This window comes from Carassius auratus, chromosome 29 (genome assembly GCF_003368295.1).
Source record: "Carassius auratus strain Wakin chromosome 29, ASM336829v1, whole genome shotgun sequence".
NCBI lineage: Eukaryota > Metazoa > Chordata > Actinopteri > Cypriniformes > Cyprinidae > Carassius > Carassius auratus.
In genome coordinates this window covers 1,255,881-1,282,355 of record NC_039271.1, presented here as the reverse complement: position 1 = coordinate 1,282,355, position 26,475 = coordinate 1,255,881, and the positions used below count along the sequence as shown (strand labels likewise).

The 26,475-nt window shown below is 36.2% G+C and overlaps 1 protein-coding gene and 1 long non-coding RNA gene across 4 annotated transcripts in view; both read right to left on the bottom strand.

The window, feature by feature from the left end:
- LOC113047813 (neuroepithelial cell-transforming gene 1 protein-like) overlaps positions 1 to 7,563 on the bottom strand; it is a 32,853-nt gene extending 25,290 nt beyond the window's left edge. Inside the window, exons 1-2 of one of the 2 annotated variants that reach the window (XM_026209117.1) lie at positions 7,288 to 7,563; positions 1,473 to 1,539 (exon numbers count right to left, since the gene is read on the bottom strand). In XM_026209117.1, coding sequence (XP_026064902.1) covers positions 1,473 to 1,539; positions 7,288 to 7,415 — 195 coding nt within the window. In that variant the 5' untranslated portion in view covers positions 7,416 to 7,563. Of the gene's footprint in view, positions 1 to 1,472; positions 1,540 to 1,818; positions 1,878 to 7,287 lie in introns of those variants that run through there. The other variant, XM_026209118.1, reaches the window with a different exon arrangement.
- A 4,248-nt stretch (positions 7,564 to 11,811) lies between these two features.
- LOC113047812 (uncharacterized) overlaps positions 11,812 to 26,475 on the bottom strand; it is a 45,835-nt gene continuing 31,171 nt past the window's right edge. The window contains exons 3-4 of one of the 2 annotated variants that reach the window (XR_003276353.1): positions 23,324 to 23,470; positions 11,812 to 13,435 (exon numbers count right to left, since the gene is read on the bottom strand). This is a non-coding gene — a long non-coding RNA (uncharacterized LOC113047812). Of the gene's footprint in view, positions 13,436 to 22,129; positions 23,471 to 26,475 lie in introns of those variants that run through there. The other variant, XR_003276352.1, reaches the window with a different exon arrangement.

Below are 26,475 nucleotides of genomic sequence, written 5' to 3'. Positions count from 1 at the left end.
TCTTGTCATTAGCCTTCAAGGAGCTGGGCAATAGATGTATTTATGGATGCACCGGTTGACCGGCCATGAATCGGTTTTTGGTCTTTTTCCGTCCGATTTTTCTGGAAGTGCGCCAGCGTGCACAGACTACATTGTAATCATTCGCCATGTCATTTGTGTGGAAGTATTTTGAAATCTGTGCGCAATACACGGGCACTGGAAGTGCAGAGCTACATGTCGGAGGCACTGATAGCAGGAAGCGATCGGTCCTTGGTGTACTGGCGTACTAAATAAGAGCCTTTCCCTGCACTCACTGAAGCTGCGCGAGCGTACTGTACCTGTCCGCGCCCTGTGAAGGGATGTTCAACTCAACTTCTCATGTGTTGGATAAGAAACAAAACGCCAAACTTTGACAAAACTGAAATTTATTTATTTTTTGTTTTGTAAAGTAGAACTTGAATAAACTTCAGTTCTGTATAGAATGATTATTTTTATTTTACATTAAAATTACATTGACTTAATTTGATTTAAAAATTACCAGCTGTAGCACACTGAAAAAAGGGTTTCATTCATCCAATTAAAATATTTTAGGGTAATGGTTCAATTATATATATTTTTTTTTAACTTGAGACAATATTTTTTATATTGTCACCTGGACCAAATTTTTTTTTTTTTTTTGATGAATGAAACACTTTGCACCTTTGTTTTATTCGCATGAACATTATTTGATTTAAACATTTTGGAATAATGTATTTATATAGCATACTTTTATTTAGTCTCACTGGTACAGACCTTTTTTTTTTTTTTTACCAAATATTAAAACTAAAATACTGAATGCTGATTAAGAAACATTTTATTGAATGTGTGTTGATTGTGTTGTTTGGACTCTAGAACTATGCAGTTATTGCCTTTCATTTCTCATGGTTACAGTTAATCTTTTAATTTAAGGCCAGTTCTTTGTTTCAATCCAATTAAAAAAAATAAAAATAAATAAATGCTGACGTCTGTATCATCTATATTTGTACTGAATGTAGGCTACTTACTGTGCAGTTACTGTCATTAATTTCAGATGGTTATGGTTATTGTTTTCAATAGGGGTGCTCCGTTATGCGCATCTCGTCAGTAAAGCCGGTTTTCTAATCAGCAGTAAATTCCATACATTACCAGTGTATTTTCCGGATTCGCAGTGTGAAAGGGGCTTATGTAGGTTATGCTATACATCCTACAGCTAATGTGTTTGCATAAGAATTATAGTGATGTTATCATAGCAACATGCTATAGTCAAACTCTACTTGAAATCAATCAGGAGTCAATTCTTCCTTTTGATTCAATGGAGAGGTGCTATGAAGACTGTTTCAAATCACTTATTCAATAACATATGTTACCTTAGTAGCTAGCTGCCTACATTGAGTGGACAGCAAGGTGGCTATGAACAGAGCTACCGAGTGTTTTGTATGCTTGAAAGAGTCATATGGATGTCATAAGCTACTCACCAGAGTGAAGTCCCACTGAGGTCCAGGTGTCAGGAAGACAAAAGAACTTCCTCGTCTCAAAGACGGCCTACAGCAAGAAAAACACAACATAAGATTCTCAAAGCAATTATATTTCTAAAGCCATTTGAATAAAACTAAACAAAACAAAAAAACATGCAACCCCCTCTTCATACAGAAACCCAGACAAATACAAAGCATTCAACCAGACCTAGACTTCTGGTTGTGCAGTAATGATGTAGACTCTGCAGAAAAACTCAAACTAACTCCATTAGTATGTCCATAACCTAACAATGTCAGTGTGTCCACAAGAAGAGCCTGTAAATGTAAAGACACATCCTGTACGTACCACACACCAAGCCTGGTGTAGCTCTGTCTCCCGTAACACTGCATCATGGTCTGCAGGACCGATACAGAGAGAGCGTCACTTAGCCCCAATCTCTCTAACTCGCACCAAGACACTTAGTTTCTGCTGTCTTTTAGCCACGTGTACTTTCCTTTAGTCTCTATCCATCATGTCCTCTTTTACTCATGAATGCACTGCCCCTCATTGTTGGTTGGGCCCTTATTTGGGGACTGGTGACAACAGGCTCAGCGAGGTCATGTTTGTAAAGATACCCGGGGTTCCTTTTTGAGAAGAGCCGCTTCTTTTTTCAGACACTGTAATGGGACAGCCGACCCACAAAATCTCTTATAAAAAGCCATTAAAAAAAATTCTAAGATAATCTTCAGAACTAGGATTAAATCATCATTAACGGAGTTAATTAGTATTGCTATCGGGTTGTTCATTTTAGCAACACTGCAACAGACTGATGAATTACCCTCGAGTGTATGTCAGCAAATGTTATTCTCTGCCTCTCAAATCACTCAATAAAATGAGTTTTGTTTGCTGATGTAATCAAGGCCATATGGGTCAAAAAAAATTTTTACCGCACAATACATACACTATCATATGGCTACTGGCCATATAAATACACGACTTTGAAAAGTCTCTTACTCATATCACTGTAAAAACAGTAATATTGTAATACCCTATTGCATCTTAAAACAACAGTTTTCTATTTTAATACTGTATACGTAGTTTATCTCTGATGACAAAGCCGAATTTTCAGCAGTCATTCCTCCAGTCTTAGTGTCACATGATTATTCAGAAATCATAGTAATATGCTGATTTGGCGCGGCCCAATATTTCTCTGGAACTGAGATAAATTAAGTCTTTACTGTATCTGATGAATTTAATGAGTCATTGCTAAATAAAAGTATTACTTTATTTAAAAAATGTTTTTTACTGATTCCAAACTTTTGAACAGTAGTGTAAATACATATATACATTGGAATTTTCAACTCAATATTTATTTAAATATTACTTTTTAAATCAGAAATATTTAATATTGCATAAATCTATTAGCAGGGAAAGCAGTCCTGAATGCATGAGGATGAGTCTGCTAGCCTCCATAACAGAAGCGTTTTATATTAAAAGCAAACTTCATCAAAATGAATCATCACTAAAACACATTTATTCTCTGGTTGCCATCTAACATGGGGTCTGGCAGAGGTGTGGGCACTTGTATGTTTGGGCAAATTTCTCTTATTCATTCTGTGTAGATGGGGTTCCCACCGGCATCTCCCATCTCTCTCTTTCCATCAGTTTATTATTTCTTGCAAAGGAGTGCAGATGACAGAAGAATTCAAAGACGGTCTGTGCGTTTGAGAGAATAGGTAATTACAGTAAAACTCCACCGAGAAAGAATGTTTCTGGGAAGTGAGAAGCTGGTTCTCAGAAAGACTTCAAGTGTGACTCATTCAACTAAGATGTGTTTTACAACTGAATTATGTCTGAAGCCATAGGGGGTACAGGTGGAATGCAATGTAAAAATGCAGCGGGCACAATATTGATCCTGTGTGAGATATTATCTGAGCAGACAGAGGGTGCAAGTGTGTTAACAGAGTACAGACTCTATATCAGTGTCCACTAGAAAAAGACTTTACTGTGGGTGGGCTCGTCTGCTAAAGACAGCAGGGGCCTAAATATTTAGAACAAATGACGCTGTCAATAGAATGATGGAGTGTCCTCCGTTCCATGCTGCCCTGCTGAGAAATAGGTCATAGTTACAAGAAGTAGACAGCATATTTATTTTATACGGATAAAAACAAACCTGGCTATGACTGGGCCAAAACATAATGTACTTAGCAGACGACTAGTAGCAGCGCACCAATTTTGGGACATGCTGTCACTGCATAAAACACTATAAAACCTCTTGTCACTCACTGTTTTTGTATGTAAATATTAGCTAATTTCATTACCTTAAAATTCATAATTTTTCTCACCCATTTTTTTTCAACAGTAAATCTTCCAGAACAGCATCACAACAACTCCAATAATAGTCCAAAAATTATTAAAAACTAATATTGAAAAATATTTAAATTTTAAACAACTGTTTTCTATTTTAATATTATAAAATGTAATGTCTTTTCTGTCACTTTTAAGCAATTTTATGCACTTTGGCTGAATAAAGTTATTAAATTACTTTAAAAAAAATCGCTAAATTCAAACTTTTTAATTATAGTGTAGTATTTATGATTTACTATTTAGATATAATCCTTTCTAATCTGTCATACTTAGGCCAGACAGCATGCGTGAATACAAACAGTCTTGTTAAAAGAAGAAAAAAAAAAAAAAACTAAATTATTGTGCTAATGACCTCAAGGCAGAATAAATCAAACCCATGACCTGTAGCCATATTGTTTAAAATTCCTACAGCAGATTGCCCAAAGCAATAATCAAACACACCTGATTCCACTCATCAGCTCCAATGCCTGAAACAGGTGTATCAGAAAAGAGAAGCATCCTCAATGTGTGCTGTTTGGGAGCTTCAGGAACTGAGCAGGGATCCTGCGAGTGTGTATTGCTTCCCAAACATGTCTGGAATGCCGAGGTGTTGTCTGAAACGCCGGACATCGGCATGACAAATATGGACCAAATAGCACACACACCCTGTGATGGTTACATCAACACAAACACCAGTCTCTCACCGGCAATGTAGCAGACGACATAAATAGACCAAGAATGAGGCCTGACCTGTTCTAAAAAATCTACAGGACATTACATCACTATGCTACCACCACTGAGTGTCAGCTGATTCAATACAAATCTGGGAACATGTAAGATGCTCCTTTGTGTTCGCAGGGGGACGTCGTTGTTGTGTTGGTTGTTTTGATGTGTGGAAAATCACATAAACACAATTGTACTTTGTGTACCGTATTCTGAATCTTGGACATGCTAAGAAGTCAAAATGTACTAGACGAACCGATATTTAGTTTTTAAGGGGACGGGCAATGTTGGTTTCAGGTGTTTCGTTATCTTCAGTCATTGAGAAGGCAATCCCACTGACGTGAAGGTGGGAAAACATTAAAGGGGACTCAGGTTAAGCGAAGTAGGTTTGGTTTCACTGTGCTTCACGTAGCAAACAAAGGAGAGGCCTTGGAGGAATGCTATGTCACTTACTCATCCAGATCACTTCAAAAGCTCTCTTTGTTGTGGTCTTCACAGTCAAATATGAGACATCATATATGAGGAACCTCTAGAAGGCCATGCAAAGGGCTTGAGTGTCAAAATGGTGCGGAAAACAGATAATCTGAAATCGAATAACAGTTGCCTTAACACCTATGACGTCCTGCTATGTGCAAAGCGGTGACGTTGTGCTCTTATCTGAACTATATCTGGTTTTCAGTGCGTATATGATTGTAAATGGGTTATTGTAGAATAAATCCTTGGGGATTACTGGACCAAACAAGCCCAAAAACAAGACATTTAATAAGTCTATTTTACTTTTCCGTGAAACAACACTACGTCAAAACCTATGGTGGGCTATTCAAGTCACAAGCTTTTTTTGGGGTCAGTTCAAGTATTAAAGGGATAGTTCACCAAAAATGAAAGTTCTGTCATCATTTACTCATTTACCAACTGTTTGATTACCAGCAATCTTCAAAATATTTTATAGTCAACATAAGAACAGGTTTGGAAAGACATGAGGGTGAGTAAATGACACAACTTTCATTTTTGGGTGAACGATCCTTTTAAGGCCCACTCACACCAAGAACTATAAGATAAATAGATTAGAGTCCTAGTTATTATTATTAAGTGCAAGCTGCAGTTCCATCATCTGCCAATATAAATGCTCACGCACTTTAAAGCAAGAAGGATTCTAAATAGCTGTCAGTGTTTTATCATTCATCATCTGAAAAAAAAAATGCTTTGAATAACTTCAAGTTTCTCATATTGTTTATGTGTGCTATTCTTGAAAATGTATAGCAATTTTAAAAAACATCCTTGTTGATATTATAAAACAAAAATGGTCAAAATAACATTAACCGCTGTGGCGTGCTAGATTATAACGCAACACACATTTTATCTCTAATATCATGTTTGCATAACAATTTGATGCTAAAATCAGAATTGAAAAACTTAATAAAAGAACAAATCATGCAGCTTCTTGTAAAGAGATGTGATTACATTTAAACGATGACCTTTAAAATAAAGCACTTACATCAGAGTAACTGCCTACTACTTTCTCAACTCTTTATAAAGTGTTCCCTTGAAAGATATCCAATTCAATGCACACTTTGTGTTTGAACACTTCTTTGTGAACATTCCGTATGATTCTGCTTTGTCTATTTTACAGTGTGACGTCACTGTCAAGCTGGCGCTGTAGATGTGTATTGTGTGGGATGCTTGGGTAAGAATTTATTTAAACATGGTTATACTTCCTGAAAGCCATAGACGCAGACCAGTTTATAATATGTGAGAAAGGGCTCTTTTTGACCTCGGCCACCAAGCAACTGTCTCACAACATCCAAATAACATGTCATGTCACTTTCGTCACTCTTCCAGGACAAATGATACACAGTAAAGCATTTGCATCATAGTAGCACTCAAGTTTTCTGAAAGAATTTAAAAATAAAGTTTCCATGGCATTTTTGTTGGGTTTTTTTATGGTATAAGAGGCAAATGGGGAGAAGGCTTGGCATGAAAGAAAACCAGACCCTCTGCCAAAATAAGCTGTTGTTTTTTTGGCCAGTGATAAAAGCACATTTGATGCTCTCTGGCTTCTCGTGAAATATATTGTTTATATTTGGCATGATCTATTTATATGTGGTACACATTATCAGATGTCCTCATGGTTTAATTTTGTTAAAATGGCTATACAAAAAGATTTAGACTGTGCCAGTCCATCCATTCATTCTAACCTTTTAATTAAAAAGATGATCAAAATTAAAGTCTTAGAATACAATAAGGTTTTGCATGATTTTATTTGATCTACTTTGTATGTTTTGTAAAACATCTTTAGCCCTGAAGCTGCTAAAATGAATGTTATTACAAAAGCTGATCAAAGGATCATGTCGATTTGAAACATTGCCAATATATGAGCTGAACTTTTCTCATGCTGTGGCTTGAACGCCGCTCTCATTTAGTGTCATAGATCGCCATCGTGTGGTTGGATTAAACATTGCAGTAATAACAAACTACCCTACTTGTCATGCTCTGTTTTCATTAGTCGACATATTGCGGAAGTTTTGCTCAGTTTGAAAAAAACAACAACCTCATACATCCATACTCACCCGTTTAGATGCATGCTACAAAATAACTCATTAGATGTGGTTTATAATATCTAGATAAAACAACTTCAATGCATTTTTGGATCAAAAAGAGTGGCCACTGGTTACGCAGGGATACGAGAACCACAATAATTCCTAGCTATAAAATAATAATAAAGAACAACAACAACAAATACAAAGTGTGTGATAGGCTCTTCCTGACCGTTTGAAATTGTGTTCTGGGGACGCGTCGAGATCCGCCACCGAAGACTTTCTCTTGTTCCTCCTCGGTCTTTCGTTCACCGGCTGGGCCACCGGTAAAGTTACTGAAGATCCGTCGGTTTCCTCCATTTGAAAATGTGGACCTGGAATGCGCTACTGTAAATGGTGTATACAAAACGTAATACAATTAAAATTAGCTATTTTAGGGGGCGAATTGAAAGTGGGAAGTTCGCGATATTCAACGGATAGGACGGATTTTGAATATGGTGGAAATCTGAAGTCGTAGCCAATCAGGAGCGGGCAAGGGGGGGAGGATTGCTAGAGGGCGAAAAGGGAGGGATTTAAGGCGACTAGTGACGAAACACTTGCGCGCCGGGTGTCTCGTGCTGTTTATTATGTAAAATAACAGAAAAGTTTTTTAATTTTCTTTTAATTTCCTCATTTTTGTATTCAAATGTATCCAAGTAATGTATTTTGTATCCAAATGTTTTATTACATGTGAGATTACATAGTAGGCTATTAAAACAAAAAAACAATTCTAATTATATTTAAATATAAATAAACAAAGAAATTCAACACTTTATTAAGCCTCTGTGCTTTTTGTGTAGGCTACTATAAGATATTATAGGCTATCATTGTAATATGTCTAAAAATGTGTGTGTATATATATATATATATATATATATATATATATATATATATATATATATATATATATATATATATATATATATATATATATATATATAGAATATAAAGCTCAAAATATGAATACAATTGAAGTTACTTTAAAGTGTTTAGATAACGTAGACAGGAAAACACATGGCTACCATTTTAAATGGTTCCTCATTAATTTTTTTTAGCCTATTTGTTGTTGCTTGTGTTATAGTCACATTTTAAATAGTTAATTTTTATAAATATGCTGATTTGTGAATATTCTGATATTCAGATTTCATCAAATTTAATGTCAACACATGTTCTTTCAGTTGTTTGGAATTTCTCACATGAATTGAGACAAGGATTTACACGATTTGTTTTACTCATAACCTTTAGGTTATATAATTTTGGTTTTGTTAAATATCTTGTTAAATATGCTTGTCTGATAATATGTGCTTTCAATTAGAATGCAGGTTTTTTTTTATATATATATATATAAATCAATGGCCCCCTTTACCTGAAAACAAAAAGGATTATCTCAAAATGTTTGCTATATAGCTTGCAAATGTACTATATTCAAATTTAAATATTATAGCTGGACCTTAAAGTTAACAAAAGTAATAAAGAAAAGAAAATGATAATATTAAAACATCTGTCTCTGAATTCTTTACCTGAATTCACCTTATAAGCTGATATGTAGACTTATGTAGTACCAATATTCTACAAAAATAACCAATGCTGAAAATAAGCTAGCCTAATTGAGTTTGTGGGGACATGACAAATAAAGGGGGTAATGCTGTTTATGTAGTTTGTGTAAGGTCAGATAAGATGAGCAGTTAGTTTAAAACTTTTTGTTTAGAGGCTGTTTTATTTCTCAAAATAGTCCAGACCTCATTAGAGTGGAAAACGCTTCGCTTGTTTACTGCAAAATAATGATGCCTATTATTCTGTATGGTTACTCATAAGAAAGGCAGTTCAAGCATTGTGCACAAAGAAAAGCTTGACAGTTCCCAATGAATAAACTTTTTGTAACTAGGAGTCAGTAAACCCCTTTTTGTGTGTGTGTGTGTGTGTGTGTGTGTGTGTGTGTGTGTGTGTGTGTGTGTGAAACGCCGCCTCATTATTCAAGGTAAACTTAAATACAAACAAATTCTTTGCTGTTGTGGTTACATTTTATTTATTATACACCACATTATTATTATGAACAAATATTAATGAACAAATATAAAGCAAATATATAAATTGAACCAAATACCAGGATCTGCACATATGCACAAAACAGGAAATATATTTCACATTCGCATTTGATAGTTAATAATTCCCTAACCATTCACATCTTAGTTCCTTTTGAACTTTAACATGAACTATATAATCATCCCTCCACTGCTAATGCGATTATTAGGCATGAGGTTATTAAGAAATTATAAACATTTGATTTTCTGTAAAGCTGCTTTGAAAACTTTTATATTTTAAAAAGTGCTACAGCTTAAATTGATTTGATTTTGAACTATTTTAATCACCATACTTCAGCACATATCAACCACACTTCGAAATTTCAGCTTGTAGTGTCTCCTTCCAACCAACAGAGGGCAGAATTAAACTGCAAATGAAGTCCGATTGGGAGCAGGTATTCTTTGCAGAGTAGATTACAGCCTTTTCATTTATTTGGTGATGAATACGTAGTTAGGGCTCCTCAATAGCAACAAAGCTAATTTACATTTCACTGATATTCATATTTTCCCCAAAATGTGCAATAACCTCTTCAAACGCCTAAGCACACATGTACATACTGAAGTAAATGACACCAATGTCCCTTTGAGTGCAGTTGGAAGCCGAAGAATTGATCCCCAGTCATTATAACCGATTTCAAATGGTGCTAGATGATAAAAGAGACTCTAAGCACCAGAGGAAATCAGTCATCCTTTGGTGGGGAGAGATGGGGGCAGGAACAGCCAGAGAGGGAGAAAGAGCTTCAGAGAACACAATCTCTCTTTACTAGCCCTCTCAGGCATAGTTAACAGTTCAACTGAGGGAACGAAAAACAAATACACACCACAATTTCTATATATAAAAAATAGACATGTAAATAGACCCATGCACACAACTCTTTTCTGATGTATTCATACAATAAATAGGCTACAGACTATGTGAGAAGTGTAGTTGGTAAATCAGTCATATATTTAAGACTTGTTTAATGCAAAGTATTAAAAACTAAAGCTTGAACTTAAATTAAAAAGGAAACCGAAAAATATAAAGCTAATTTAAAGTATTAATAAATAGCACGATTGCACATAAATACTAAAATAACATTGCTCCTGCAGTCACACATTTATAAATTCATACACTGTTGTAATGCACTATTGTAATGCAAGATATTGCATCATATTTCTTTTGTTCCTGCTTTCATGTTCTGCATCATTCACATACATAGCTTCATGCAAACACGTGTTAACATCAGAAGGTAATCCGACCTCACAGAAACATCCAAAACAAGATTTAACACCGATGTTTTAGTGGATAAACACGGCAACGTATAAAATTTCCACCTACTTCAACTTAACCTTTAACGTTTAACTATGACTCATTACAACTCATTTTTCTTTTATTAAATTAACTTGAAGTTGTGTTTAAAGGGAAAAGTTAAATTTTTACATTTTGAAATACATTCTGTTCACAAGTTAAAGTAGTAGAAAAATAAACGCTGCCATGACTTCACAGCAAATTAATTTATCCAATTTTAACTTCATTTAAAAGTTGATATGATTATAGTTAAAGATTTTTTTTTTTCAGTGACTTACAGATGATCATATTTTTACAGTATACAGCAGTATTTTCCTTGTGGGACCGGGCTGGCTTGTTCACACTGCATTCATTTGACTTCCAGTACATCTGTGAGAGAGAGTTCATCAAGCGCTAAGGGCAAGCTATGAGCACTATCTGGTTCTCCTGTGAGTCAGGAGATGCACTTCGCTCACTTCTCTTGAAAAGCCCACTAAAGATTCCTTGTCCTGTTTTGTTGTTCTTTTACTTCTCTTGGGATCGTCCATCGCTGCGAAATGTGAACCCGCGGCAATTCCCTCCCCAAGAACACTGATTTCAAATGGTGCTAGACACTGGTAGAATACATCTAAACCACCATGTGAAACCAGCATCCGGAAGAAGCGTCCAGGAGTGCGAACGATCCCATCAGAAGTCCCTGTGTCACTGGTTTCGTTGATTATTAACATAACAGGAAAGGCAAAAGGTTGAACAGCAGTGGGCATGCTTTATCAGGAAGTGACTCTGTCGAAACACATGGGTCATGGTCACCGCGCCATTGTATAAATAGACCCTGATTGCCCAGAAAGAGTCCATGCATTGGTTTTGTCCGTAGAAGGATGACGTCAACCTTTTTTAAAGGAGAACTGCTGGGAGATGGAAATGATGAGTCACTGGAAGATCTCTAAACAATGTCATCATTCAAAGTCGCAGTCAAATGCGAAAAGGATTGGTCAATCACCTGCGGGCGGCCCACTGAAGTCCCTTCCACCAACACAGCACTGATGTAATCTCAGACCCACTTAGAAATGAGTTCAGTCATGACACACTGTTTGTGAAAGTGTGATGTATGTATGTAGCACACCTTTCTGCTCCTCGTTTACCACTCAGCCTATGGTTGATCGCGGAAATGATATCATTGCTAGACACCTTGCCACCCATTAAATCATCGTATCACCTGTGAAGTGTTATTTTTTTACATACTATGATCAAATTACTATTTTGAAAAAAATGTATAGCCTGAATGCACTGTAAGTTGCTTTGGATAAAATTGTCTGATCAAATGTGAATGTAAATTGTAATTTAAAATTTTCAGTAATTTTACGTGGTCTTGTCATTTTTATTCGCTTGTTTTTCATATTTCTATATAGATTTTTTTTCCAGTTTAAGTCATTTTAGTACCTCATCTTAAACTTTTTACAGTTAGCTGTATAAATAGCATTATATGTGCTTTTGTCATTTTAGCCATTTAATTTATTTAGCTTGAATTTATTTCAATTTTAGGAATTGTAGTACTTTAACGTTTGAATTTCAGCTTTATTCCAAAGGAATTTCAGCTTTATTCCAAAGGAATAAAGGAAACCAAAGGAATCGTTTCTGATTTGTTTTACGTTATTGTTTTTCCATTTAATATTTTATATAAATCTATTTTAAATCAGCTTTATTTGAATTGGAAAAAAACTAGTTTTAGTTTTAAAACTGATCCATCATATAAGTAACTGGCAGCATATTTGAGTCAATCAAGGATGACTTGTGGAACACAAAAGACATTTTTGTCCATGCATTGAAACCAAAACAACTCCATTAGACCCTATTGTCTATATGGATAGAAACATTTTTCAAAACATCATCTTTCTGTTCCACAGAAGAAAGTTATGAATTTGAAACAACATGAGAATGAAAAAATGATGACAGATTATTCATTTTAGGTCACCTGTACTTTTAAAACCTTAGGGTTAGTAGCTATATTCAGACTAAGAAATATGTTGTTGACTGTTTGTGCTGGAGGCATGTATTTTATTTCCTTGTATCCGGCCTGTAGCAAAATGCTGTGCACTACTGTCATTCTTACTTTCCTCTAGCGGCTTGCATAAGGTCTCATCTGAATGCTAAGAATCTCATGCACATTTGACTGACGGTGTATTATTACACCTTATTATCAGTTTCTTACACCCTGGAATCCACAGGAGGTGCCTGATTTAATGGCCTAAGTCACTCAGCATGGATAAGAGGAGAGAAATGTAGCCATGATTTCCACACAAAGTGACAGTTAACTGTCTTCTGTTAACTGGCACTAGCTTTGGTGTTCTGATTTGTCAGTTTAATTGGACAGAAAATATCATCTTGTATAAAATACACTATTCAAAATAGCACAGCACTAGCAGCCGGCAAACCTTATTAAAGGTCCTGTAAGCAATTCAGATTTTTTTTGTACAGCTACATATTACTAAAATGGCTGTCCTGAGAAATCACACCTGTCTCTATAGCAGCACTGGGCTCTGAAAATGGCAAATAACAATGTGACTGTGGTCCACTGAGGTTACTCGGTTAGAAAACCTTGAGATGGCTCACTGTAAACCACAACTAGTGGCATGAGTTTGGAACAGGACTACCTGTTTATCAGAATATGGCTGATGGAGGAAGCCTTTCAGAAGCTTGTTTGAAATAATGATTACTTCTGCAATTGCATTTAATGCCACTAAAAAAAATAAATAAAGAATTATGCTTAAACCACTTTAAAAGATTTTTTTTCTGAACAAGAGAATACAAATTAGCCCAGAAATCTTCAGACATTTTTCACTTTTTTTTTCCCTTAAAGGGTATGACATGATGAGATATGATATGATATATGATACATAATATGAAATTATATGATATGACATGATGCATGATGAGATATTATATACTTACCATGTCCAATAAGAAAACCAGGAGTCGAACATTTCTCTGCAGCTCTGAAAGCAAACAGAAGAGGGCAGTGTTTCAGTACATCTCATTCAGACACAAGCACCCAGCAAAACCAGGGCAGAGCTAAAGGGATGCCTGCCAATTCACTGAATACACAAACACACATGTGAGTCCTGCTCTCTAGTGTGTGTGTGTGTGTGTGTGTGTGTGTGTGTGTGTGTGTGTGTGTGAAAAGCCCACCATGGAGGCGTTGTTCTTTGCACCCTGTCTCTCCACTTCCTGCTCTATTCAATCCCAGGAAGTGGCATGCAGAAGACAGAAACTTGCACGTGCACACACATACACAGAAACCCACAAAAATGAATGGACTGCATGATTGCCCGTTGCTACCAGTGATGACATCACCCCCTCCCGTTCCATTGCCTCCTAGGCCTGATTTTAAAAAGAGAACGACAAGAGCTCCTATTTCTGCTTATAGCATGCTCTTAATCTCAGTTGCTCGCTCAACATGTTTCTCTCTGTTATCGATTTATTTTTTACTTACCAAGCCCTGCCACCAAAAAGGACAGCTGAATGTTTTCTTGTCTGAAAAGAGAAACACCTGTCCTCTTTGGTGGCTTGGCTGGAGTGAGATCTGTAATGACGTGGCCCAGAAGTGATTAATCTGCCCAGCCATGTGAGTGTTTCTCACTGCTGAATTTGTTAGAGAGGTGGTGTGAAACTCCTTTATAGTGATTAGTGTTTGAGAAGTGAAAATGTGCAGTGTAAGGAGATATTTTGACCTGAATCTGACCTTTAAACACGGACGTATCTCTTCTCATTTTTATTTAATATATATATATATTATTATTATTTTTTTTTTAAATAGAACAGTTATCTAAACTTAGATAATATTAAAAACCTGTTTGTCTATTTATGGTATAAAACAGGTATAGTGAAAATATGGAACTTGAGAGAAAAAAAAAAAAAACACCTTAATTTTATTTTTTGAAGCAGTTAATTATGACCAAAAAGAAATTCTGATAGCTTGAAATGCAAATCAATTTTTATAACCATATGGCAGACTACTTACTTAAATGCATATGAATTTCAGTTATCCCTCTATATCTCCCAATTATGTCTTGGTAAGATGATATTGAAATGCTTAGTTTTATGATCAGCTCTGTTATTTTAATTTTGGGGAACAAAACATATAAAGCTATTACTTAATTAACTAATGCTATTATTCTAAAAGGCCTTGGACAGAAATGTATTTGATAGGGTTGAAATAAATAAAATGGCATATATATGTGTAATACAAATTATTGATGTTTTGGGGCACAGTTTATCAATGCATATTCTTAAAAATATTTCTTAAAGGTCTCAAATCAAAATAACTTTAATAACTTTAGTAATAACACACATGCTCCATTATTGTATCTAACATTTATCTTTTCCCAATCCAATCAATTCCTGGTGGATAAAATCAAGTCCTGCCCATAATTTTTCTTCCCTTTTCACTGAAAAATTCATTTTGTTGCTCCAAATGATTACATAATGACTAATAAAAACCAGTTGATGAACATTTTTTTTTAAGCTTATCTGACATATTTAACAGTGTATTATCCATTAAAGTAACTGCGGTTTCAGAAATACAGGCTGATGAAAAAAGAAAAAAAAAACTAAAATCAGCAACCACTACAGAACATGCGTCAAAGCAGGTCGTAGAGCATCACGAGAATCTGCCCACCACTGTACAGAGCCCATTTTTCATTTATAAATGTAAACAACATATGCATACACATACAGCTGTGGTGTATTTATTTCTCCATCAAACGTTTAAAACCCAACAGTGCGCTCTGACCTAAGAGATAGTGACTCATCACATTTCCACCTCGATTAGTCCGACACACACTCTTTTCCAGCATAAAAAAGTGAGAGATATGATGGAGGGATGTATGGATGTTTTACCTGATGAGTCAGATTTGAATCATAGGGAGTCATATGTGAATCATAGGAGGCATGTGTGTTTTATTTTTTTCCTGTCAAACTATGACACATATGTACGCAAGCACAGTTAAATGAAAGTGCCCCATTATCCCATTTTTAAGTTTCCTAATAATGTTTTGGGAGTCTGCTACAATGTTTACATGCATGCAAGTTTAAAAAAAGCTTTTATTTTCTCAAAATATGCCTTTAATAATCACCTTTTGCTCAGATTCTCAAACAATTCATTTGAAGCAGTACAAAGATTCAGTCTCTCTAAACAACACCTTTCCATGAGCCTACTCTGTTCTGATTGGTCAGATGGCCCAGTCTTATGTGATTGGTCTACAGTGTATATCACATCCGAACCGATACGCCCATTGCCATTGTTCCATATTTTTCCAAATATTAGTTACATACAGTACATCCTGATTTTTTTTATTGATATTAAAAGGGCATTTACACAACAACATTTTCAACTAAAAACTGGAAAGTTTTTATTGCTTTTGGCCATTCATTTACAATACAAAGTTTTGGCGCCCTGAAAACGTACGTTTTTGAAATGTATAATGTTATCAACACAAGCGTGAACTACAAAAGTGCACATTTTTGAAAACGGTGATGTCGTGTGTGTGCGTAGTGTTTCTTCACAAAGTGACATCACCAACTAGTGGGCTGGCATGCATAAAATAGGGTTTTAATGCGTTTTCGTAGATCTGTGTAAAAAAGGAATTTTGACAACGTTGTTGCCTGTCTGCGAAAACTCAAGTTTTTTCTTCTTTAGCACATTGTTGTCAGGTAAATGTACTCTAAATATCCTCTGTGGCCTGAAGGCACACTGCAGTTGCCCGTCTGAAGTCTTGCAGAGAGATACATGAGTGCAGCCAAATACTCTCTGTAAAGACTCTGAGATGAAAAGAACGGCATGAGACAGTGCTGTGAGGATAGATGGTTTTAACACCGCTGTGTGTGCAAGAGCGAGAAGTTCATGCAGATCAGTCAATAGAGTTCAGCATGGTGTTAATATGGCTTAGCATGTCCTCCTGAGTTCATGCATGGGGCACGGAGAGTGATGGCTATAATGGCAGCAGGTCACACACTCATTCTCTCTCTCTCACAAACTTAATGAGAAGCCATTCTGAAGGAGACCGCCACCTCTTAATAAATCAAGGCTGAAAAGTGGTGCTACCCTGTGAGTTTCATTAAATCCACATGATGCAACAAATTAAACAAAATTAAATTAAATATAAAGTCTAGGGAAAATCTATTTTGCATTTTTGTAATGCCCAAATTTGTTTAAAAATATATTAGCAGAATAACAGTTTGAAAAAAGCTAGATTTTTGATTCAATGCAAGGAAAAACGTTTAATTTATTTTATTAAGTCACTAAACAAAATAAATAAAAACGTACACAAATATTTCAAAGTCATAAACTTTTTATAAAACCAAGTGTTCCTGGTTAAAATCGCAGATACGCTCTCAGAATTTTGGACTCCCCTGTATATATTTTTATGAAAGCAGTATTAGCATGTAAATACATAAGCAAGCACATTCCCACACATAATACAACACATCACTTTCTTAATAACCAAAATATTTATTTCCCCTCTAAGTCTCCTGGCACGACCAACAGCCATTTCAGCAGTGCATCGGCCCAAAGCATGCTCTTGTGCGCAAGTTCTCTGGAATTCTGTGTCATTTTGTGGGGAATTTCAGACATCTGGCTGTTCCTTTTGATCTATTTACAGGAAGAGGCTGAACTTTGGCCCACTCGTACACGCGCAGTGTGACATAGCCACAGGAGAATGTTCCTTTGTGGGCAAATACAGATAAACAAACTTAACAACCGTATCAGAAGAGTGGGCCAAATTTAGAGTGCGAGTTAATAACCTAGGCAAACAAAGTGGAAAGACAGAAAAATAAGGTAGGGAGAAGGAGGATAAGTGATAATGGGAACAAGATTCCAGGAACCATATTTGGTTCAGTTCCTTTTTGGCAATAACACACAAACACATAGACTGGATCTGAAGGATTTAGCGATTTGTGGTATGATGTGAAGGGAAGTGATGTCATGTTACATACAAAGAGCCTTTTCATTATAGCTCGCAATTCTGTGCTTGTTTATTTTTGGTATATCACTTCAGTTGAACCTATGTATAGCAACACCTAACAAATAAGCTATTCTACCAAGTGGGTTTTGACAAAGGAGGAATAAAATTATAGTGACCTGTGAATACAAATTCCCAGGATGTCCTGAGCTAAATAAGCTGTTCTGAGAAGCGCTCCTTGAAAAAACTCAGCCTGCGCTCATCTGGCCAACAGAAACTCCACTACGCAAATCAGTAATTTTACATTTCCCCATCGCAGTGTGCAGCTTATTATGCGTGTCCGCTCTCTGATAACCTCTAAACCACCAATACCCGCTCTCGCACACAGCACACTCACTCTGATGCAGCGTTTACCAGACAGTTTTATCCTAAATGACTTCTCTGTGAAGAAACCTGGTATTAAAAGACTAGTTCACCCAATAATGAAAACGGTCATTTACTCACTTCATTGTTCCGAACCTGTATGGATTACTTTCTTCAACACAAAATAAGATGCTAAGAACAATGTTCACACTGCTCCCTTCTAAACTGTGAAAACAAATTGGTATATTTATATTTGTGTATATATTAAAGCTGTGAATCATGAATTATGATTACTCTCTTGCTCTGCATGTCAGTCTGAGAATAGAACCCTATACTATAAAAAAAAAAAAAACTGGGAAAAACATTAGCACCTGGAATAGAAAAGGATGCTATATTGATTAAAGTCATTAAACAATTCACATTAATCACAGAAATTAACACATTCATCCCCGCAATTCTAGTACATTTTAAAATATGATGTTTAAAGTCAATGACATGCTGCATTGGCCAATTCAAAAGTATTAATATATACTCCTAAATGCTAATTTAGTATGCTAAATGCTCTAAATGCTAATTTAGAGTTTTGAGAGCTATGATAGAAGAGAAAATGTTAAAGGACTTACTAAGTAATAAAACACAGAGCCCCAAAAGGAACATGGTGATAATAAATTATTATAAATACTAACTTTTGTATTCTCTGGCAGAAGTTTTGTGGTCGCCTAAGACATCGCTACATCATGGGAGCAGCATGAACATTTTGCTGAACATCTTATTTGGTTTTTAATGTATGAAAGTTTTTAATGACAAGAGGGTGAGTAAATAATGACAATTTGCATTAGATTTTTTTTTCTAAATGAACATTAAATCTACATACCTTGCTATGGGGCACAGCTGTGTTGTCGGACTCACTTGTGGGACTGAACCAGCAACCTTCCAAATACCAATCCTGAGTTTTGATCACCACACCCTAGGAATGAGGTTTGGCGAATAACCACAAACTTAACACGATGTGTGATGATCACCAGGTTTATATTTAAACAACAGCGTTTTCCGAGAAATGACACATTTCTGTCAAGTGAGGGAATATCTTCTTGGAAGTCTATTACAGTATGCCTTGATACTGTATCCATAATTTAATAAGTACCATGAGTCTTAACTGACTCACGTCTAGCCGTCGGCTATGGCTCACGTAACTCAGTGCTCCCCCCGCAATCCTAAGGGATGTCTGTTACCCCCCTCCCTCTGAGTTTACAGCGCACATTTGTTCTTCATTTCACTGCACTTGCGCTTAAGTATACTTCCTCTGACTCATGCCGCAAACAGGCCTTAAATCAGATCATCTGTCACAGGGTCCATCTCAGTGGTGATTAATAGCAAAGGAAAAAAATCCTTTCCTGCATGTTGTTCGCACAGTCTTTGCTTTCATGACTTGTCGGTGGCATGGGGTCAGACTTCCACCTAACCACAGGAGCGAGTCATAAAGCAGAGACCTCTTAACAGAGGGCCCAGGGCCAAGTCTGCTTCCCAAAATTTAAGTGCTGAAGAAAAAAAAAAGAAAAATACAACTTTTACAGTAAACGTGACTAGTTCCCAGAAACCTAGTGTGGGGCCCCAGTGACGTTACAGTTCAGCACACACAACAGGAACCGCTCTACTAGGAGTAGCACTGTGTGAGGTGAGATGAGCACTAAGTCAGCCTAATTATTGTGTGTGGGTAAAAACCCAAACAAATCAATGTCTGCTTATATATTTAACGGCTAATAATTCAAGTTTAAGTCCACATTGAATGTAAAACTCAGAACCCAAGTGAGCCAAAAATTTACGAATGAGTGAAGAATCGAATTTTCTTTGCATTCACGCTATCCCTGACCTTTAAAGTGGGGTCAGATCTTATAATAGTTCATTTTATTATTCCTGATTTCAATTAAGAAAAAAATATGGATGGACAGATTTAAAGTAAGGAAAAAAATAGGATTCAAATCTTTAACTAGAAAAACATAGTTTGCCAAGACAAACTTTTAATGATACTTTTGAAATAAATGTAAAAAACCTTGAAGTTGGATTAATAGATGAATATTTTGATGATGGACAGATATATGGATGGACTCGTATATAAATGGATTTATAATTAGATGAGTATATATAGATGACTGATAAACGGGTGGATGAATGAATGGATGGATAGATTAATACTGTAGCAAAATGTATAGACAGATATATGGATGGGTGGGAGATAGGGCTGGCTATCAAGTTTGATACTTTATAGGCACTGACTGAATTGCCTTGATACCATCGAGTTTGGAAAATCTCTTGGTGTTCGGTACCAAGTTTTGATACCAAAGGGGTTCATCTTGTCAACATCTGTGAACCAATAAGCATGCAGCATGCTTTACTGTATTTACCTAAATCAAGTGCTGGTGATTGGCTGTGGTGAGGCATCAAGGAAAAACAGTGGTTTGCACCGGTCACGCCCAGAAATGTCTCACACGTGAGTCTGTAGTAAGCATCCAAACCCCCATAGAAATGCTACGTTTACAGTAGTGTGTTTTCATTTTAAAACAGCATTATAAAATGAGATCAATCATCCTCCATACTGTTGTTTGCATAATACACGACTGAAATGTATGTTACGTAACCATTCATGCACATTGAAGATGGATGAATAGACAGATGGCTAGATGGATACTATAGATGGATGGATAGAGAGACTAATTACATTTCAACTATAGAAAATTGTATTTAATTGTATGTGTTAGTTTTTTCTTCATATTTAATAAACTAACTTGTGTGAACCATGAAGGAAAGACATTTAATTTCCCAGAATAAATTCCGTGTTAAAACTGTAGTTCAGTAAATTCAAGTTCCAAATCAACTTCCTATGGGGTGTGTCCAATCAAAACTAAGAACTGAATCTCCATAACACACCACTTCAGTTGTAAACTCATCGCTGAGTGCTTGAAACCAATAAACAGCCGTGACATGATTATGCTGCTGGGTAATTTTCTGAATTAGGTTAGCACCTACCTCGTGTTTCATTATGGCCGCCTGATAACATCCCATGCAATGATGAAACTAAATCTGCCAAGGATCCACACTATCTGAGACATTTAATATAAAACAGAATGACTGCCGCTGTTACTTCCTTCTGGATAATTGTAATCTGTCTTTTAACCAATAGACTGATGACTCCTCTGTGTTTTCAAATGGTCCTCAATCTCTTTCTTCTTTCTCTGAGTGATTTCTTTCAGTGCCAATCCCACAATGACGTCTTCAATGACTTCACAGATCTGACATCAATCGATAACACCACAAACACATTCGTTTTTCAATCTCTCCCAGAGATAATTTAATAATAAGAAGGTTGTTTAGTGATTGTGAATGATATGCGTCTGAATTCAGGATATTGATAGGTTATGCACTGGATAAAAGATGAAAAATCACTGAATTCATTCAATACAATCGTAACAGTCTGAGGCTAGCGAGAGAGTGGGAAGAGGAGGAAGCATTAATCTAGCTTTCTTAAGAAAGACTGGGCATCACGCCAGCCACGGACTGCAGTGTACTTCATTGTCCACTGGCACATAATGCACATGCTTCCTTGATGTTACGTTTTGAGAGGGCAAAGTCCTTAATTGTTAATCTTATCCAATGAGACATAAAATATGAATAAACCCATAAAAACTGCTGCCAAAATTTGGTCTTATTTTTACAAGATTGAATTGTGATTGTATTTCTAGCTCTGAAAGAGCCTGAGATGATGTCATGGTTTTATAGAGCCATTATCAAACAAACCAAGCCCATTTTTGACCCAGCTACCCACTGACCTCCACAGAACAATTGAGCTGTGCTGAAAATTCTTTAAGTTGCTGTTTCTTTTAAAAGAAATGCTTGTAAATCTCTCATTATGTGATTTTTCATCAAACTTGTTTTCTTTCAATTAGCACAGGTTTTGTTTTGCAAAATCATCGGAACATAACATGAAGGTCAAAAACACATTAGTGGTGTGTTGTAACTAGGCACAACAACAATCCAAACAAAATAATATTTAGGTATAAAATTTAGTTTTGTGCCGTGTAGCTCCACCCACACTAAAATCTCATTGGTCCAAAATCTTTCTCTACATAACAGTTTGTTAAATATTAAATATTCTCACTGGCTGTGAAAGTGTCACATTGCAAAGAATTTTCACTTAGTTGTGGAAAAATTACTTGGTGTGCCTGGTCAAAAAAAAAAAAAAAAAAACACAACCTATTAAAATAAATGATAGATATAAAACATATACAAATAAAACAAACCAAAAATAAATAAAACAAATAAAACATACACAACACAATTTAAACCACAACAAAAAAAATTATAAAACAACAAAATATATTAAAAAAAATAAAACCAAATATATATATAAAAAAAAACAATTATTCCAAGCATACATACAACAGGAAAGTTCAAATGCATTGTTGATACATTTTTCCTTTTATATGCGCTGTAATCCATCTTTTTCAGGAGGATTACCTGACATACAAAGCCAAAGCCCCGAGGCATACCATACCAGAAACACATAAAAACCACACACACTCTCGTGTGTTTGCTCTGCCCCACCATTGGCCACTAAAGCAGTGATATAATCATGTCTTGTAATTTTCTCACTGCTCAAATAGGAGAAGCCAATTACTGTACAGTACGTTCCTCCACATCGCAAAACATGTTTTCTCCAATCTTCCCAGGTGCATGATTTGTCTGCATATCGAAGCGCACACACATTCACCGCTGTTTGCCCAGGAGCACATGGGAGAGGAGGCGTGACACATTGGCACGTATGTCAAGGTTACATCTTCATCTTGCATTGACATTTTATTTTCTCACTCTATTTTACACCTTTATTCACCTTCATGTTAGGCCTGGCTCACTGTTAAACATTACCGTTTCCATCCAACACAAAACCATACAGCCGGAGCAGGTATTCTCTCTATGTCTATACACTGAGACGTGGCACTGCACCGGAATGACTCACAGCTGCCCAGATTGAGTTACCTTCCTTTTGACGTACTTTCAGCTCTCAGTTTCTGTCTGTCTCTCTCTCACACATACACATACACAATTTGTGCCTTAACTGTCTAACACACAATAGTTCTAGAACCTACTGAGCTGCCTAGCAAAACAAGGCATCATAGTCATGGTCACAACTAGTGCTGCGCGATAAATCGCATTCGATATTATTTAACGCAAAACATGCAAAAACCTGAACGTGGTTTTGAGCATGCTTGTCAGTCAGCAATGGCTCTGTGTAGTTAATGCTGCTCCATGTGAAAGCGTGCAAGTGACGGAGATTTACCGCTGATTACAGAACCAGGTTTACTAACAAGATGCGCATTAAATATCACATGTGATTTATCGTGCAGCCCTAGTCACAACCTGACTTGAGACCAAAAATCATAGGTAGCGTTGCAAGAATCCTTTGAGAATAAGGCAATAAGGCAATCCCCCTACACTTGCACAGTCATTAGTACATTCACAAACACACTTTGCAGTTTCTAGGAGCATTTTAGGATTACATCTTACCTTAAGTTGGATAATGTGCCCTAGGCAGTGCTCGTTCACCCTGACAGCCTCTTTAACTGGTCATACTGCATTCAAAGACATACAAGCATCCCTCCAATGCTCCAATCGCCTGTGACCCAGAAAGCACCAATTGGACCACCAATACAGCTGCACTGGAAAAGAGGGCAAGAGAATTCACATGAAGATCTTGCTCTATAACAGAGGGTGTGTCCCTGTAAGCCCTCCCAATCACATACAGATGCACACACAAACACATGAAAAAAATGTAAAAAGGAAGCACACACCCTTGTGAAAAAAATCAGAAACCTGGCGCTCCAATAAAGGGAAATAAACTCTAGCTCTTGTCCTCTCACTGGTACTGCTGTCGGCTTTTTCAAAACACTAGCCACTGTAAGTGCACACAACCAAAAGTTCACAGTGTCAACATTACTATGGGACGTGTAGCCAAGATTCAGGCTAGAATTCATGTGGTAATGTTGGGATTTGGGCTCTACAGGTGGGCAAGTGCAGCTCAAACATTTCACAATGGTCCTTTTAGATACAACAAGACCAATAATTTAGGTCAGATGCCAAAACAAAAGAACAAATAGCTTATATTGTGTCTCATAGACAGCAATGAGATTTGATTAAGTAAATGGAGACTTACTAAGAGGGATTGCTCAGCCCAAAATTTTCACATTATCTCAACCTCACATTGTTTCCTACAAGACTTTCTATCTATCTTCTGTAAAATACAAAGATATGTTGAAAGTTAAAGGGGTCTAAATCAACACTGGACCTTTCCAAAATGGAAATGCATTGTATTGGATGCCCATTACAATATTGTAAGGTTGTAATATTGTGTGTTATATTTTGGTTGTATCAGTGTTTTTACCACTTAATTGTTATACATTTTTTGTTGTTTACATATATTATTATATTCATACTTATGTTTCTATTTAATATTTACAGAACTACACATTTCTACACATTTAATAAAAATAACGATTTGGATTATAACCTGAGAGAGACATCATTGTTCTGGACGGACTGTAAGATTTTTCATACCTTCCTGCAGACTTCAGTTCCAACCCTGCTCCAACACACCTGTCTGTAATTATCAAGTAGCCCTGAACACCCTGATTAGCTGATTCAGGTGTTTCTTTTATTTGGTGTTGCAGCTGAAATCTGCAAGACGGTAGCTTACCAGGAGCAGAGGAGACCTCTGATCTAAGCTGTTCTCTCCATTTTGATTTTTTAGCATTATAATCATTACATATGGCAACAATTTGTTAATTTGTGTTTTTATCTCTCCTAAGTAATTTAAAAATTACTTTAAACAAAGAGCAGTCCCTGAGTGATAACACTGTCCTCTGGATTCCCCTAATATACACACACAAACACATTCACAGATATTCCACGCCCACCCCTTTACTTATTCTCATTCAGCTTTAAATGTTAACAAACATGGCAGTGTTTAAATGTCGACCCGACCATACACTCAGACACTGAGTAACTGTAATAGTGCCACCCAAGCTAGTTACCGTGGAGACCGCGGAGGAGAGGGAGGCTGCTTCACTCCTGAATCCTTTGCGACAATCTTTGTTCCAACTGTGCATGTCACATTCATCTCCTAATTCATTTTTAAACAATCATACACATAGTATTATGGAAAAAACACTGACCCGCAGCATTTTCCGTCCTGATCTTGCAACATTAAAACTATCATTGATTAAACTCTGGCCTGACCTAGAATATTTTAGTGGCAGTGACATCACCTGTCGACGTCAGCATGAGTCTCATTGGAGCCGTGGTGATTAAGGTGCCTAGCAGTGCTGAAATATGAGTAAACGTGGTGCTAACGAGCATGAACTTTTCAAACACTCCTACCATGAATCAGCAAAGCGGACAGAATAAGGCCCTCAAGAATGCAAACACACACAAAGTTACTGTATGCAAATATGCACTCTTTCAACAGTACATTGTCATATGTACACAGAAAATGAACACAACACTGTATTTCTGTTGACAATATGGTACCAGTCAAAATTATGAACACACCTTTGCTTCTCATATTCTTAAAGGGACAGTTCCTCCAAAAAATGAATATAATCTGTAAAACACACACACATATATATATATATATATATATATATATATATATATATATATATATATATATATAAACCATGTATATATAAAAAACACATTTGTCCATACAAAGTCAGTGGTGTCCAAACCTACAATGTTTTGTACCCCACAGAGTCACACTGTATTTCAAAATATCTTCTTTTGTGTTCCACAGAAGAAAGAGCATCATACAGGTTTGGAACTACATGAAGGTGAGTAAATAATAACCGAATACTCCATAGTTTTGATGAATTTACTAGAATTTTTAATTGTAGAAAAAAGTAATACTAAAGAATGAACAGGTGTGTCCAAAGTATTTTCTGGTAGTTTGTACACGGGTGGTGATAAAGATGGTAATAAAGCTGATAAAGATTTATAGGTGGGCAGGTGGCATAATGGGTCAAGGTGCGTCCTGGCCACACCTACAGCTGCATTCACCACAATCAGTGAGCCAAAGCGTGGGCAAATGCCACAAGACAAACTAACACAATGCATAAAATGCAATTTATACGCATGACGAAATGAGATCGAAAGAGAAAAGTCTTAGTGGAATCATTCCAAGCCAGAAATTGTATTTAAATACTTTACATTTCTCGAAACCGTACTATTGGAATGTACATTTACATTTCTTAAAGCAGACTTTGTTTGAAACTGTATTATGGGAATGTTCGTTCACATTTCTTAAAGTACATTTTAAGGTTAGTTAAATTCCACACAGAATAAAGCAACATTAAAAGTTTTTAGTGAGTTCACATGCTTATATCATCCTCACATTTTTGTTTCAGTTTCTATTCCTGTAGCTTGATTGATGCAAACAACATTTAGATCATGAGTTGGATTCTTTTGGTACTCACACTGAAAAGATAAACCTGTGACTCCCTTTGTATATTAGTATCTGCTAATAGAATCAAGTTTCAAATGTGCTGTTTATCTAGTAGTTTAACACCAACAAACTACTTATTCCAATCCCAGTACACCTGTACGCTGAAGCCTTCTGGTCCAAGAAACACTGCGCTGACACAAGCATACTCACCATATCTCAA